Source organism: Pecten maximus, chromosome 5, assembly GCF_902652985.1.
Source record: "Pecten maximus chromosome 5, xPecMax1.1, whole genome shotgun sequence".
Classification (NCBI taxonomy): domain Eukaryota; kingdom Metazoa; phylum Mollusca; class Bivalvia; order Pectinida; family Pectinidae; genus Pecten; species Pecten maximus.
In genome coordinates this window covers 103,786-121,648 of record NC_047019.1, presented here as the reverse complement: position 1 = coordinate 121,648, position 17,863 = coordinate 103,786, and the positions used below count along the sequence as shown (strand labels likewise).

Sequence of the window (17,863 nt, the reverse complement as noted above, 5' to 3'; positions counted from 1 at the left end):
CGTGCATGGTATAGATGTACATGTACCAAATAGGAAATTTGTGAAAAGGTAAAGGAGTATTAGCAAACTAACCGCATTTTTTAGAGAACTTTAGAGAAATGTTTGGCGGGGAAAAAAAATTATTTTCGAATTGTTATTTCTGCGCAAAACACATTTCCGTTCCAGTGAATCAATTTCAAGTTGATGTTTTTGACCTTAATTCACCTGGCATTGGGTCCTTGACGTTGACACATTTTATGATAGCATGTAAATGAGAAAAGCTTGCCACTGCCATGAATTGCACGTTACACTTAGCGCGCAAGGACTAAAACGAACTAAAAAACGAAATTGATTTGATTTTTTAACCAATGTGATCTTGAATGAAGGTCAAGGTCAATGCAATGTAAGGAACTTTGTTGCCACACTTACCTGTTATTTTTGTGCCAAATATCAAGTCTGTATTTATATAGATGAAGTAGCTGAATCATTTTAAGTTCATTTTTGCCTGATTTTTTTTAAATTTTGCGGTGAAAACTGTTTTTTCAAAGTGCCATATCTCCGTCATTTTCCAGCCGATGATCCAACAATTGCTCATTCAATCTCAGCGGGCCATAAGCTTTCATAAACGGTTAAAATGACACAATTAGAGACTTTAAGATTTGACCCAATATCATGGGTTTTACGTGGACACATTCTCTGATAACATGATATCAGCCCAACTATGATCTACATGACACACTGAGCACGTATGGAAAAGAACGATCTTTAATGAAGTTATGTTCGTCCAAAAAAAAAAACAAAAAAAAAACAACAACAAACAAACAAACAAACAAACAAACAAACAGAGGTGTACATCCTGATGGTGTGTTCTACAAAATCCATATAGAAGTTGAGAGTAGACACCATTGGTGGCTTTTGATGTGATCACAGGGAAAATTAATCAGCTGAATAGCATTGCGTGATAAATACAGTATGTTTCATAAATAAGCATTACTTACCCACACATTATATCCCGCCCTAGCTGGGTACTAAAACACCATCAATTATAGCAGTGGGCACCTAAATTCACTTTAGAAAATGTCACGGGTGAACTGTTGTTGGGTTTTGAAATAGTCTTAACAAAACTCTATCGAGAAATGGCGCAAAGCAATGTTTTTGTCTAAGGAGATACTATTTAACAAATAGAAATATCTTGAATGTGTTACCTCCTCGCTTACTAATCCGGATATTGTTAAGGATCCACATCCTCTATTTCAACAGATAAAATAGTATAATAAGCGTAAAAACACAATTCACATAGCAAAAATCAAATAAACTAATCAAAGTAATTTCATAATGAACTTCTTCCCTGCGTCCAGTATAGGGATCAAATGCTCAAATGTCGACATTTATTTTTATTATTTTTTTTATTTTTGTTGCCCAGACGAAGCAGCCAAAGTCTTGTTGGATATATACAGGCCACAACTAGATGCCTTTCGAAATAAGGTTGCTGGCCGTACATTGGTCAGAATGGAAGGACAACGCCTCAAGTGCCGCCTGTGGGAGTGTAACATGGGGAACATGATTGCTGATGGCATGGTGTATCAAAACCTTCGACACGCCGACTCCTTGGCAACATCCAGGATATTCATAGCGCTTGTCAACTCTGGATCTATTCGGGCCTCCTTCGACCCAGGTAACGATTGTAGAAGACAAAAGCAGATTTAGCAATGGGTTCAGTATATAGAGACTTGAACAAAAACTACTGCGTGCAGCTTTTCGTCATTCATGCATGGGAAAAGCAAAATTTGAAAATCCAGAGAGCTCTATCGGTTTATTGCTGGTACGATACATATACTTACGGAATACACACACACACACACACACACACACACACACACACATCATCATCATCACAAACACACACACACACACACTCACACACACACACACACACACACACACACAGGGTATCCCAAAAAACATGTCCCGACTTTGACAGGTAATAACTTTTGCAATACTAAACTTTTTTTGAAAATTCAAAATGCTTTGGAAAGCAGGAGTATCCTAATTTAACTTAATTGGGAACACATGTACTGATTACATCATCAGTACGTGTGATGACGTCATAATAAAAATGATGACGTCATCGATGATGTCACAATTCAGTGACTTTCCAGCAACATGAAGATTCAGGCTGAAATTATTGAACTCTACTATGTGACCGGAAAATCCCCTACTTTAGTGAATGAAATGTTACGAAAACGTCACCCAGGTATGCAGTCCATCTCCAGGAAGCAGATTTACATAATTGTGTCAAAATTTGAAGCTCATGGATGTGTCACCGATCGCAGGAAAGGAAGCAGTGGTAGACGGAGGAGCGCTAGGTGCGACGAGAACATCAGTCAAGTGAAGACCATCATAGAGGAAACACCAAAGAGGTCCATCAGAAAGGTACTGTCTGACATGAACCAACATCCAAGTAAATCATCAGTGCAAAGGATTCTGAAATTCGATCTCAAATTGACACCATACAAAATATCTGTAATGAAACACCTGAAAGAAAGTGATATTGCGTCGAGATTAACATTCACGAACTGGGTGCTGGAACACGACGACATTTTGGACAGTGTGTGGTTCTCAGACGAGGCTCACTTCACATTGAGTGTCCAAGTGAACAAGCAGAACATAGGTTTTGGGGGACATCCAAACCAGACTTTTATGAAGAAAAACCTCTGCATAGTGACAAGGTAACTGTATGGGCAGCTTTAAGCAGACATGGGATCATTGGACCCTTTTTCTATGAGTCGGCAGGCGAAACGGCTACTGTGACGTCAGATCGATACCTTCAAATCCTCAGCAAGAGGTTCATACCAGCACTGAGGAGAAATGGACATGAACTAAATGGTGTGTGGTATCAGCAAGATGGGGCGACCCCCCACACAGAAATCGAGTGTTGACCTGGCTAGCAGACACTTTTGGCAATAGGCTGATATCGTTGCGTACTGACATTGAGTGGCCACCTCATTCTCCAGACCTGAACCCGATAGATTTTTACCTTTGGGGCTACCTCAAGGACCGTGTTTACACTCCTCCTCCATCTAATCTCCAAGAACTCAAAACTGCCATCATCAGGGAAACCAGGAACATCCGGCCAGACACATGCAGGGAGGTGGTGAGGAATTTCAGGGACAGAATTCAGCATGTCATCGAAAAGAAGGGCGGACACCTCGAACACATTCTTTGACTGAAATTATCAATTTTCTGAACAAATCGCAAAATTAGCGAAATGTCACTTTCTCATGAATTTCAATATAAGTACTAACAAAAAGATATTTTGTAGGGTTGTTATATATCGTTGTACTAAGCAGATCATTACCTTTCTTATGGTATATACATCGAATTCCTCCGTCTATTAAAACATTTTTTATAAAGCGTCAAACTCGGGACATGTTTTTTGGGACACCCTGTATATATATATATATATTCAGTTAAGTTCAACTTTTAAAACCTTCCACTGACGATAACGACTAGCAGATGTTAACACATGCAGACAATATAAGAGTATTTTAACTTGATCGCAGATTACTCCGCGCGCATGAAATGCTATCTAAGATTAAGGCCATTATATGTTAGGTATGTGGGATAGGCCAATCATACACCCGACATATGATGGACTGTTTTTCTCACACCTTTTTCCTGAAATGCTTGGGAAAATCCAACAAGCGTTGTGAAACTATTATATAGTAACGTTTTGTTTATTTATTTTTTCTCGATGACTGATACATATTTGGAATGTTGAGAAAAAAATATGGTTACCCTTTGGTATACCTTTAAAAATAAGCCGACTGTCAAAGTGTCAAGATAATAACAAATATGAATGAAAGTTTTTCAGAGCCGATAGGCTTTCCTGAATCAGCCGACTGATGTTTGACTTCAACCCATATTCCCCTGCCTATGCTTGACTGCACAACTAAAAAATATCTAGTCTTTCACTGTAAAAACAAAATGGAGACAAACAGTAACAATATAATTCATATGATTCATACGTCAATGATCACAATTAATAATTTGTTCAAATGGCATAGACAAAAAATGATATAGTGCATCTGTGAGAGTTATTATACTTACACTACAGGTGTGATATCACTAACCATGTCTGTGAGATCACTAACAATGTCTGTGAGATCACTAACCATGTCTGTGAGATCACTAACAATGTCTGTGAGATCACTAACCATGTCTGTGAGATCACTAACAATGTCTGTGAGATCACTAACCATGTCTGTGAGATCACTAACCATGTCTTTGTCTTAAATACGCTTACACACTACACATGTGAGATCACTAACCATGTCTGTGAGATCACTAACCATGTCTGTGAGATCACTAACCATGTCTTTGTCTTAAATACGCTTACACACTCCACATGTGAGATCACTAACCATGTCTGTGAGATCACTAACCATGTCTGTGAGATCACTAACCATGTCTTTGTCGCAATTCACTAAAGGGAATATAACGTTTGGACTCATCGTGGAGGTACAACCGTTTAGGAACACGTTGGAGACGATTCGTCTACAGGGGCGCCACCTTCGAGCAGCCTTAGAGAACAGTGTTAGTAGATGGAACACAGTGGATCCCTCCGGTCGCTTTTTTCAGGTCTCAGGTCAGTTTAGTTGTTGCTTTGGTTTTTTTCCCACAGGAAAAGTCTGACGACACAAACAATGTTTTCTAACACCTTGTCACTGAACCACTTTCGAAATATAACTGATGAATGATCAATTTAGATATTGTTGCAAAAGAAGCCCGATGAAATTGAGGTATTCTTATTCGTTATAAAGATAATTATAGTTGAAAACCATTGTTTGTTTGTTCGTGTTTTTGTTTTTTGTTTTGTTTTTTGTTTTTGTTTGCTGATTATTTGGTTTCAATATATGTTTACGATTATCTCGAGAATGTGTGTATAGGTAAAGTTAACCTATACGTAAACTTGATGTCGATCCATGTTTAATCATCATTAACATTTGACCCTTTTACAATTTCACTTTTCCTACCTAACAATCGCATTTCTTGAGATGCTCTTGTAATAAGAGTAACTTTCAGGCCTCCTGTTGTGGTGTCATAAGTTCTCGAGACCATTTCCGGCAACACATATAGTTGGTGAAATAAATATAAAAATCGTCCATTATTTTACCTTTTATACCACAGAACTACAGAAATTGATCAATCGGAGCTTTTAATCCAGCAGTGCGATTTTTATCAAGTTAAAACAACATTTAATATTGCACCGTGAAACGAAACGGAGTCATTAAGTGTCATTATGACTAGCATCTGTTGCCATATATAAATCAATAAATCTCTTAAATAAAGTTAAACTATTGATATTTCGATATGTAAATAAATATATTTCTTTTGTTTTCTTTTGAATTTGAATATTATACAAATTATTACGGAATCCATGTTACTTCCATTTTATCTCCGAAGGAGGCTATGTTGAACTTTAGGTCACCTTCTTGTCAAACTTGTCAATAAACCATTAATCATTACAGGTCCCAATCACTTGTCAAACTTGTCAATATACCATTAATCATTACAGGTCCCAATCACCTGTCAAACGTGTCACTATACCATTAATCATTCCAGGTCCAATCACCTGTCAAACTTGTCACTATACCATTAATCATTCTGGGTCCAATCACCTGTCAAACTTGTCACTATACCATTAATTATTCCAGGTCCAATCACCTGTCAAACTTGTCACTATACCATTACTCATTCCAGGTCCAATCACCTGTCAAACGTGTCACTATACCATTAATCATTCCAGGTCCAATCACCTGTCAAACTTGTCACTATACCATTAATCATTCCAGGTCCCAATTAGCTGTCAAACTTGTCACTATACCATTAATCATTCCGGGTCCAATCACCTGTCAAACTTGTCACTATACCATTAATCATTACAGGTCCCAATCACCTGTCAAACGTGTCACTATACCATTAATCATTCCAGGTCCCAATCACCTGTCAAACTTGTCACTATACCATTAATCATTACAGGTCCCAATCACCTGTCAAACTTGTCACTATACCATTAATCATTCCAGGTCCCAATCACCTGTCAAACGTGTCACTATACCATTAATCATTCCAGGTCCCAATCACCTGTCAAACTTGTCACCATACCATTAATCATTACAGGTCCCAATCACCTGTCAAACGTGTCACTATACCATTAATCATTCCAGGTCCCAATTAGCTGTCAAACTTGTCACTATACCATTAATCATTCCGGGTCCAATCACCTGTCAAATTTGTCACTATACCATTAATCATTCCCGGTCCCAATCACCTGTAAAACTTGTCACTATACCATTAAGCATTACAAGTCCCAATCACCTGTCAAACTTTTTACTATACCATTAATCATTCCAGGTCCCAATTATCTGTCAAACTTGTCACTATACCATTACTCATTCCAGGTCCCAAACACCTGTCAAACTTGTCAATATACCATCAATCATTCCGGGTCCCAATTAGCCGTCAAACTTGTCAATATACCATCAATCATTCCAGGTCCCAATTAGCCGTCAAACTTGTCAATATACAACCAATTATTCTTGGTCCCCATCAGCTATCAAGGGAAATGTCATCAACCTACACCTCAAAACCTGTTGCTGTTAATTTCTCCATTAGTAGTCAAATGCTGTCATGGAAATCATGATGAATCATGAATACGGGAACCAACCATTATATATCAAATCATCTGGGACATGAACTAGGTAAAGTAGGCAGAGGTGTTACTTTCTAGAAATAGAAAAAAAACCCAAATGATTTTGTTGAAATCATCACGGATATCATACGGTTCAGTAAGCTGCCCCTTCTGGTTACGTTAATGACACGGTTCAGTAAGCTGCCCCTTCTGGTTACGTTAATGACACGGTTCAGTAAGCTGGTCCTTCTGGTTACGGTAATGATACGGTTCAGTAAGCTGGTCCTTCTGGTTACGGTAATCATACGGTTCAGTAAGCTGGTCCTTCTGGTTACGTTAATGATACGGTTCAGTAAGTTGGTCCTTCTGGTTACGGTAATGATACGGTTCAGTAAGCTGGCCCTTCTGGTTACGTTAATGATACGGTTCAGTAAGCTGGTCCTTCTGGTTACGTTAATGATACGGTTCAGTAAGCTGGTCCTTCTGGTTACGTTAATCATACGGTTCAGTAAGCTGGTCCTTCTGGTTACGTTAATGACACGGTTCAGTAAGCTGCCAATTCTGGTTATGTTAATGATACGGTTCAGTAAGCTGGTCCTTCTGGTTACGGTAATGATACGGTTCAGTAAGCTGGTCCTTCTGGTTACGGTAATGATACGGTTCAGTAAGCTGGTCCTTCTGGTTACGTTAATGATACGGTTCAGTAAGCTGGTCCTTCTGGTTACGGTAATGATACGGTTCAGTAAGCTGGTCCTTCTGGTTACGGTAATGATACGGTTCAGTAAGCTGGTCCTTCTGGTTACGTTAATGATACGGTTCAGTAAGTTGGTCCTTCTGGTTACGTTAATCATACGGTTCAGTAAGCTGCCCATTCTGGTTATGTTAATGATACGGTTCAGTAAGCTGGTCCTTCTGGTTACGGTAATGATACGGTTCAGTAAGCTGGTCCTTCTGGTTACGGTAATGATACGGTTCAGTAAGCTGGTCCTTCTGGTTACGTTAATCATACGGTTCAGTAAGCTGCCCCTTCTGGTTACGTTAATCATACGGTTCAGTAAGCTGGTCCTTCTGGTTACGTTAATGACACGGTTCAGTAAGCTGCCCCTTCTGGTTACGTTAATCATACGGTTCAGTAAGCTGGTCCTTCTGGTTACGTTAATCATACGGTTCAGTAAGCTGGTCCTTCTGGTTACGGTAAAGATACGGTTCAGTAAGCTGCCCATTCTGGTTATGTTACTGATACGGTTTAGTAAGCTGGTCCTTCTGGTTACGGTAAAGATACGGTTCAGTAAGCTGGCCATTCTGGTTATGTTAACTAGTGGGGTGACACCTAAAGGAGTGTCACAGAAAGAATGAAGTGGAGTTAGGGAAGATAACTCTGGATGAGCACGAAAGACAGAAAAAAATAAATGCTGAGGGTGATACAGAAATGTCCGTCTTGAGTTCAGAGGTTCCATGCACGAGTCCTGGTTTACATCAAATCGTTCAATGTCAATATTTCGACCAATAAGAAACATCAGCGTGGTTATATGGCAAGAATATCCGTGAGGTTGAATTTGCATCTAAAATTTGACCGATTGAATTCCTCAATGTGGTTGATATGGCAATGAATCCCATGTGGCTGAATTCGAATTCCTCTATTTACAAAAATGTACCATTTTGCATCCAAATCCATTGTCTAAACTTCGACAAATCAGAAGCCTTGACATGGCAATGATACCCATGCAATGGAATTCGCAGTCCCCTAATACCAATATATACCATATACCAATGGTAATCGAAATCAAACAATATCTAAATTTTCACCAGTCAGAGGCAAATAAGTCTGTGGCGGCCATCTTGGCTGACCGATCGGAAAATAAAAGATCAGTTGCAAACCCAATGACATTGAAGAACATTTGTGTCAATTTTTTTTTAAGTTGGGCACTAAATAGATTATTGGTTATCTTATAACACTGGTAACCCCAAAAACCTTTATTTCCTTTCCTTTAGCATAAATACCTTCACTTGCTCTTAATTTCCTCACTTTCACTTAATTTTCTCACTTGCACTTAATTTATTCGCGCGACATTTAAAACTCTCAAATACGTTTAAATATTAATACTGGCGCGAGGAAATTGAAGGTTTGAGGGTTACCACTGTAATAATTTTCATAATTCTTCAGTTTTCTGGAATATGACACATTAATTGATTATGAGACATCAATTGGCATCTATGCAAGCATACGTTAGGGTCTCTCGTGTGTTGTTGTTCAGTGAGGTAGTCATCCACTACTATAAGGAGACCCAGCCTCAAAACGATCCTGATTGCAATATATATACACGTGGTGATAAAACAACCAAACAATCAACCCTAAGTTCATCTTAGTAACAGATTACTCGCGGTATTCTAATCGATTAATAATTACATATACGATCAAAGATAAAAACAAATGTCATGTATATCATTATGATGTCAAAATCAGGGCTTCTAGGGACCACAGCACCAAATCAAAAATAGATTGTGGGTTTTTCCCGTTTGGGCAGAAGAATTAATAGGAAGGTGAATGCATCCGGGCCTACTGATTGGATATTTAGGTGACTGGTGACGTAACATCCGCCACCTCTCGATAAAATACGACCCTTTTTCAAAACCCTATTGAGGCCGTTCTATGAAAGATATAGAAAAACTAAAGATACACTTTTCTTTAGAACTATCTCTTCTTGTTATGTTTGGAGTTTCAAATTTTTGGATTTAATCGCTGATTTTTAAGGACCGGTTAAACAGAAGCTACCGGTCAAAGTGACGATTTTGGCATGTTTGACCCAAAATATCTCATAAATACGAATTTCCACAGGAATACCAGATACATCCAGACCTAGATGGAGCCGAGTTTTACAATGGTTCAAAACACCATCAAAATTGTATGTGTCAGTTTTACCGTCCTCAAAGAGCCATTATATCCGGCAAAAACGGTGTATTCTCTCGTACCTTCATTTCGTTCCGTAAGGAACGATAACGAGTTATCGCCCCTTACTACACTCCATTCTTTATGATACGGTTCAGTAAGCTGGTCCTTCTGGTTACGGTAAAGATACGGTTCAGTAAGCTGGTCCTTCTGGTTACGGTAAAGATACGGTTCAGTAAGCTGGCCCTACTGGTTACGTTAATCATACGGTTCAGTAAGCTGGTCCTTCTGGTTACGGTTAAGATACGGTTCAGTAAGCTGGCCATTCTGGTTATGTTAATGATACGGTTCAGTAAGCTGGTCCTTCTGGTTACGTTAATCATACGGTTCAGTAAGCTGGCCATTCTGGTTACGTTATTAGTAAAGATCGGTGTAAGGCACTGTTGTTGAAGTGTCTGTAGTATCTTTGATTTTAGGTTGTACGGGGAATGTCGATCTTCATGTTTTGGCATTTAAAGAAAACACGTCAATATAACAATATGAGAAAATGAGGAATATTGCAGTCTCTGTTGTGTGTTCTGTTGAGCTCTTAAAAACAACATGTAAACTAAGATCATTCAAAAACGATAAAATGGAATCTAGCATCTATTTGACGATTTATCTTTTCATAATATGTTTAGGTGTGCATGTTACGTATGACCTTTCAAAGGCGGTTGGCCATAGGGTTGTAGACGTACAGGCTGTGTGTTCGGACTGTCCAGTACCGGAATACCTTCCTTTGGACGACGACAAAATGTACGGAGTGATTGTATCTAATTTCATCGTCAATGGAGGCGACGGGTATGACGTCATCAAAAACAACGCAGAACAGGAGCATATTGTTGGTAAGAGCGAAACTGTACTTTACGTATGCAACAACTTACATTTATATTATTTTAAACAAAGGTTAATGAATAATTTAATTAACCTAACATTTGTGTAATGTCACAATTGTGATCTCTCTACCTAAACTAAGCTACCTATAATAAACACAAAAAACGGAATTGAATATATATTGAAGATGCATCATATTATGCCATGATATATAATGTTTAATCTTTATATAAGGTTACAAAACGCACAATAATTTTTATCATTCCACTTCTATCAAGACATAAAGAATACACCCTGTTGCAACATTATCAACGTGTTCCGCCCATATAAATATGTATTAGACCAGGAGAAAGATTTCCCCGCCAATATATATAATGTGCATAGGACGGTAGTAAGAATCACCCGTCCATACAAAATATATCTTTGACAATATAAAAATGTCACCGTCAATATCAAATATGTATTAAACAGTATAAGTGTCTTCCAATTGCAGCAAATTTTACGAGAACCGTATAAATGTTTCTTCGTCTATATGCAATCTGTTTGCGGCCATTAAAAGGTCACTCCGTCAATATGAAATATGTACAGAGCGGTATAAAGGTCCCCCGTCCATGTAAGATATGTAAAGGGCGATATAAAGGTTCCCGTCCATGTAAGATATGTAAAGGACGGTTTAAAGGTTCCCGTCCATGTAAGATATGTAATGGACAGTATAAAGGTTCCCGTCCGTATAAGATATGTAATGGACAGTATAAAGGTTCCCGTCCATATAAGATATGTAATGGACAGTATAAAGGTTCCCGTCCATATAAGATATGTAAAGGACAGTATAAAGGTTCCCGTCCGTATAAGATATGTAAAGGACGGTATAAAGGTCGCCCATCCATATAAGATATGTAATGGACGGTATAAAGGTTCCCGTCCATGTAAGATATGTAAAGGACGATATAAAGGTTCCCGTCCATATAAGATATGTAAAGGACGGTATAAAGGTTCCCGTCCATATAAGATATGTAAAGGACAGTATAAAGGTTCCCGTCCGTATAAGATATGTAAAGGACGGTATAAAGGTCGCCCATCCATATAAGATATGTAAAGGACGGTATAAAGGTTCCCGTCCATGTAAGATATGTAATGGACAGTATAAAGGTCCCCCGTCCGTATAAGATATGTAAAGGACGGTATAAAGGTTCCCGTCCATATAAGATATGTAATGGATGGTATAAAGGTCCCCCGTCCGTATCAGATATGTAATGGACGGTATAAAGGTCCCCCGTCCATATAAGATATGTAATGGACGGTATAAAGGTTCCCTGTCCATGTAAGATATGTAATGGACAGTATCAAGGTTCCCGTCCGTATAAGATATGTACAGGACGGTAGAAAGGTTCCCCGTCCATATAAGATATGTAATGGACGGTATAAAGATTCCCGTCCATATAAGATATGTAAAGGACAGTATAAAGGTTCCCCGTCCATATAAGATATGTAAAGGACAGTATAAAGGTTCCCGTCTATATAAGATATGTAAAGGACAGTATAAAGGTTCCCCGTCCATATAAGATATGTAAAGGACGGTATAAAGGTTCCCCGTCCATATAAGATATGTAAAGGACGGTATAAAGGTTCCCGTCCATATAAGATATGTAAAGGACGGTATAAAGGTTCCCGTCCATGTAAGATATGTAAAGGGCAGTATAAAGGTCCCCCGTCCATATAAGATATGTAATGGATGGTATAAAGGTTCCCGTCCATATAAGATATGTAAAGGACGATATACAGGTTCCCGTCCATATAAGATATGTAATGGACGGTATAAAGGTCCCCCGTCCATATAAGATATGTAATGGACGGTATAAAGGTTCCCTGTCCATGTAAGATATGTAATGGACAGTATAAAGGTTCCCGTCCGTATAAGATATGTACAGGACGGTAGAAAGGTTCCCCGTCCATATAAGATATGTAAAGGACGGTATAAAGGTTCCCGTCCATATCAGATATGTAATGGACGGTATAAAGGTCCCCCGTCCATATAAGATATGTAAAGGACGGTATAAAGGTTCCCGTCCATATAAGATATGTAATGGACGGTATAAAGGTTCCCAGTCCATATAAGATATGTAAAGGACGGTATAAAGGTTCCCAGTCCATATAAGATATGTAAAGGACGATATAAAGGTTCCCGTCCATATAAGATATGTAAAGGACGATATAAAGATTCCCCGTCCATACCAGATATGTAAAGGACGGTATAAAGTTTCCCCGTCCGTATAAGATATGTAAAGGACGATATAAAGGTCCCCCGTCCATATAAGATATGTAAAGGACGGTATAAAGGTTCCCCGTCCATATAAGATATGTAAAGGACAGTATAAAGGTTCCCGTCTATATAAGATATGTAAAGGACAGTATAAAGGTTCCCCGTCCATATAAGATATGTAAAGGACGGTATAAAGGTTCCCCGTCCATATAAGATATGTAAAGGACGGTATAAAGGTTCCCGTCCATATAAGATATGTAAAGGACGGTATAAAGGTTCCCGTCCATATAAGATATGTAAAGGACGGTATAAAGGTTCCCCGTCCATATAAGATATGTAAAGGACGGTATAAAGGTTCCCCGTCCATATAAGACATGTAAAGGACGATATAAAGGTTCCCGTCCATATAAGATATGTAAAGGACGGTATAAAGGTTCCCGTCCATATAAGATATGTAATGGATGGTATAAAGGTCCCCCGTCCATATAAGATATGTAAAGGACGATATACAGGTTCCCGTCCATATAAGATATGTAAAGGACGATATACAGGTTCCCGTCCATATAAGATATGTAAAGGACGATATAAAGGTCCCCCGTCCATATAAGATATGTAAAGGACGGTATAAAGGTCCCCCGTCCATATAAGATATGTAAAGGACGGTATAAAGGTCCCCCGTCCATATAAGATATGTAATGGACGGTATAAAGGTTCCCCGTCCATATAAGATATGTAAAGGACGGTATAAAGGTTCCCCGTCAATATAACATATGTAACGGACAGTGTAAACGCCCCCTGTCCATATAAGATATGTACAGGACGATATAAAGGTCCCCCGTCTATATAAGATATGTAAAGGACGATATAAAGGTCCCCCGTCCATATAAGATATGTAAAGGACGATATAAAGGTCCCCCGTCCATATAAGATATGTAAAGGACGGTATAAAGGTCCCCCGTCCATATAAGATATGTAATGGACGGTATAAAGATCCCCCGTCCATATAAGATATGTAATGGACGGTATAAAGGTCCCCCGTCCATATAAGATATGTAAAGGACGATATAAAGGTTCCCGTCCATATAAGATATGTAAAGGGCGGTATAAAGGTTCCCGTCCATATAAGATATGTAAAGGGCGGTATAAAGGTTCCCGTCCATATAAGATATGTAAAGGACGGTATAAAGATCCCCCGTCCGTATCAGATATGTAAAGGACAGTATAAAGGTTCCCCGTCCATATAAGATATGTAAAGGACAGTATAAAGGTTCCCCGTCCATATAAGATATGTAATGGACAGTATAAAGGTTCCCCGTCCATATAAGATATGTAAAGGACAGTATAAAGGTTCCCGTCCATGTAAGATATGTAAAGGACGATATAAAGGTTCCCCGTCCATATAAGATATGTAAAGGGACGGATAAAGGTTCCCGTCCATATAAGATATGTAAAGGGCGGAATAAGGGTTCCCGTCCATATAAGATATGTAAAGGACGGTATAAAGGTTCCCGTCCATATAAGATATGTAAAGGACGGTATAAAGGTTCCCGTCCATATAAGATATGTAAAGGACGGTATAAAGGTTCCCCGTCCATATAAGATATGTAAAGGACGGTATAAAGGTTACCCGTCCATATAAGACATGTAAAGGACGATATAAAGGTTCCCGTCCATATAAGATATGTAAAGGACGGTATAAAGGTTCCCGTCCATATAAGATATGTAATGGATGGTATAAAGGTCCCCCGTCCATATAAGATATGTAAAGGACGATATACAGGTTCCCGTCCATATAAGATATGTAAAGGACGATATACAGGTTCCCGTCCATATAAGATATGTAAAGGACGATATAAAGGTCCCCCGTCCATATAAGATATGTAAAGGACGGTATAAAGGTCCCCCGTCCATATAAGATATGTAAAGGACGGTATAAAGGTCCCCCGTCCATATAAGATATGTAAAGGACGGTATAAAGGTTCCCCGTCCATATAAGATATGTAAAGGACGGTATAAAGGTTCCCCGTCAATATAACATATGTAACGGACAGTGTAAACGCCCCCTGTCCATATAAGATATGTACAGGACGATATAAAGGTCCCCCGTCTATATAAGATATGTAAAGGACGATATACAGGTCCCCCGTCCATATAAGATATGTAAAGGACGATATAAAGGTCCCCCGTCCATATAAGATATGTAAAGGACGGTATAAAGGTCCCCCGTCCATATAAGATATGTAATGGACGGTATAAAGATCCCCCGTCCATATAAGATATGTAATGGACGGTATAAAGGTCCCCCGTCCATATAAGATATGTAAAGGACGATATAAAGGTTCCCGTCCATATAAGATATGTAAAGGGCGGTATAAAGGTTCCCGTCCATATAAGATATGTAAAGGGCGGTATAAAGGTTCCCGTCCATATAAGATATGTAAAGGACGGTATAAAGATCCCCCGTCCGTATCAGATATGTAAAGGACAGTATAAAGGTTCCCCGTCCATATAAGATATGTAAAGGGCGGTATAAAGGTTCCCCGTCCGCATAAGATATGTAAAGGACAATGTAAAGGTTCCCCGTCCATATCATATATGTAAAGGACAGTATAAAGATTCCCCGTCCATATAAGATATGTAAAGGGCGGTATAAAGGTTCCCCGTCCATATCAGATATGTAAAGGACAGTATAAAGGTTCCCCGTCCATATAAGATATGTAAAGGGCGGTATAAAGGTTTCCCGTCCGTATAAGATATGTAAAGGACAGTATAAAGATTCCCCGTCCGCATAAGATATGTAAAGGACAGTATAAAGGTTCCCCGTCCATATAAGATATGTAATGGACAGTATAAAGGTTCCCCGTCCATATAAGATATGTAATGGACAGTATAAAGGTTCCCGTCCATGTAAGATATGTAAAGGACGATATAAAGGTTCCCCGTCCATATAAGATATGTAAAGGGCGGAATAAAGGTTCCCGTCCATATAAGATATGTAAAGGGCGGAATAAGGGTTCCCGTCCATATAAGATATGTAAAGGACAGTATAAAGGTTCTCGTCCGTATAAGATATGTAATGGACGGTATAAAGGTTCCCGTCCATATAAGATATGTAAAGGACGGTATAAAGGTTCCCGTCCATATAAGATATGTAAAGGACGGTATAAAGGTTCTCGTCCGTATAAGATATGTAAAGGACAGTATAAAGATTCCCCGTCCGTATAAGATATGTAAAGGACGGTATAAAGGTTCTCGTCCGCATAACATATGTAAAGGACAGTATAAAGGTTCCCCGTCCATATAAGATATGTAAAGGACGGTATAAAGGTTCCCCGTCCATATAAGATATGTAAAGGACGGTATAAAGGTTCCCCGTCCATATAAGATATGTAAAGGACGTTATAAAGGTTCCCGTCCGTATAAGATATGTAAAGGACAATGTAAAGGTTCCCCGTCCATATCATATATGTAAAGCACAGTATAAAGGTTCCCCGTCCATATAAGATATGTAAAGGACAGTATAAAGGTTCCCCGTCCATATAAGATATGTAAAGGACGGTATAAAGGTTCCCGTCCATATAAGATATGTAAATGACGATATAAAGGTTCCCCGTTCATATAAGATATGTAAAAGACGGTATAAAGGTTCCCGTCCGTATAAGATATGTAAAGGACGGTATAAAGATCCCCCGTCCATATAAGATATGTAAAGGGCGGTATAAAGGTTCCCAGTCCATATAAGATATGTAAATGACAATATAAAGGTTCCCCGTCCATATAAGATATGTAAAGGACGGTATAAAGATTCCCGTCCATATAAGATATGTAAAGGACAGTATAAAGATTCCCCGTCCATATAAGATATGTAAAGGACGGTATAAAGGTCCCCCGTCCATATAAGATATGTAAAGGACGTTATAAAGGTTCCCCGTCCGTATAAGATATGTAAAGGACGATATAAAGGTTCCCGTCCATGTAAGATATGTAAAGGGCGGAATAACGGTTCCCGTCCATATAAGATATGTAAAGGGCGGAATAAAGGTTCCCGTCCATATAAGATATGTAAAGGACGGTATAAAGGTTCCCGTCCATATAAGATATGTAAAGGACGATATACAGGTTCCCGTCCATATAAGATATGTAATGTACAGTATAAAGATCCCCCGTCCATATAAGATATGTAAAGGACGATATAAAGGTCGCCCATCCATATAAGATATGTAAAGGGCGGAATAAAGGTTCCCCGTCCATATAAGATATGTAATGGACAGTATTAAAATTCCCCGTCCATATAAGATATGTAAAGGGCGGAATAAAGGTTCCCCGTCCATATAAGATATGTAATGGACAGTATAAAAATTCCCCGTCCATATAAGATATGTAAAGGACGGTATAAGGGTTCCCTGTCCATATAAGATATGTATGGAAATACATAATGATGTCCGATCAATGCTTTCCGCCTATTTACACTCTGTATATCATGGTATAAAGAACTTCCTGTCCATATTAAATGTGTATGTATCTCATTAAATGTTTCACCGCCCATACAAAATCTGTATTTGATAATATTAACGTTTCCCATCCATACGAAGTTTGTATTTGACGTGATAAAGGTATCCTCATCAATATAAAATTTGTATACGACAGTTTACAGAATACTGCATCCAATTAAAAATTTTATGTGACCGAAAAAAAAATTCTCCAGACAATGATTTTACCGTCCATTTAAATCCTGTATGTTTCCAGTTTATATGAAATGTATACCTGAGCGAAGGAAGGTTTCTCTGTCAATTAAAAAAACCTGTACTGACCGGTATGAAGTTGTTTCTAGACTGGCTCCCTGTCTCTAGAATATTAAAATTATAAATAAAATTGACCTGTATGATTTTGGTCACTAGGCTATGTCTGATTCTAAGTTTCAAACTAGGGGGAGATAATCTAGTATTAAAATTTAGTGGAGCTAACAAAAACCTTTGGGGCTAGTGGCCAGTCTAAGTTTTTTTCCTTCCAGATGAAATCTGCATTGGTCCGTGTGGAAGGCTTCTACACTCATATCAAATCTGTAAACGAAGAAAATGACCTGTCCATTTATATCACGTAATGGACCGTACATTTTATATAATATGACTCCGTCCATATAAAATCTGATTTGAATGATATGACTGATTCC

At 38.6% G+C, this 17,863-nt stretch overlaps 1 protein-coding gene across 1 annotated transcript in view; it reads left to right on the top strand.

Annotated features, from left to right (window-relative positions):
- Positions 1–17,863, top strand: part of LOC117326765 (snake venom 5'-nucleotidase-like) — a 137,443-nt gene that overhangs the window by 108,036 nt on the left and 11,544 nt on the right. Inside the window, exons 5-7 of the mRNA XM_033883483.1 lie at positions 1,403–1,654; positions 4,472–4,627; positions 10,241–10,444. Coding sequence (XP_033739374.1) covers positions 1,403–1,654; positions 4,472–4,627; positions 10,241–10,444 — 612 coding nt within the window. The remainder of the gene's footprint in view (positions 1–1,402; positions 1,655–4,471; positions 4,628–10,240; positions 10,445–17,863) is intronic.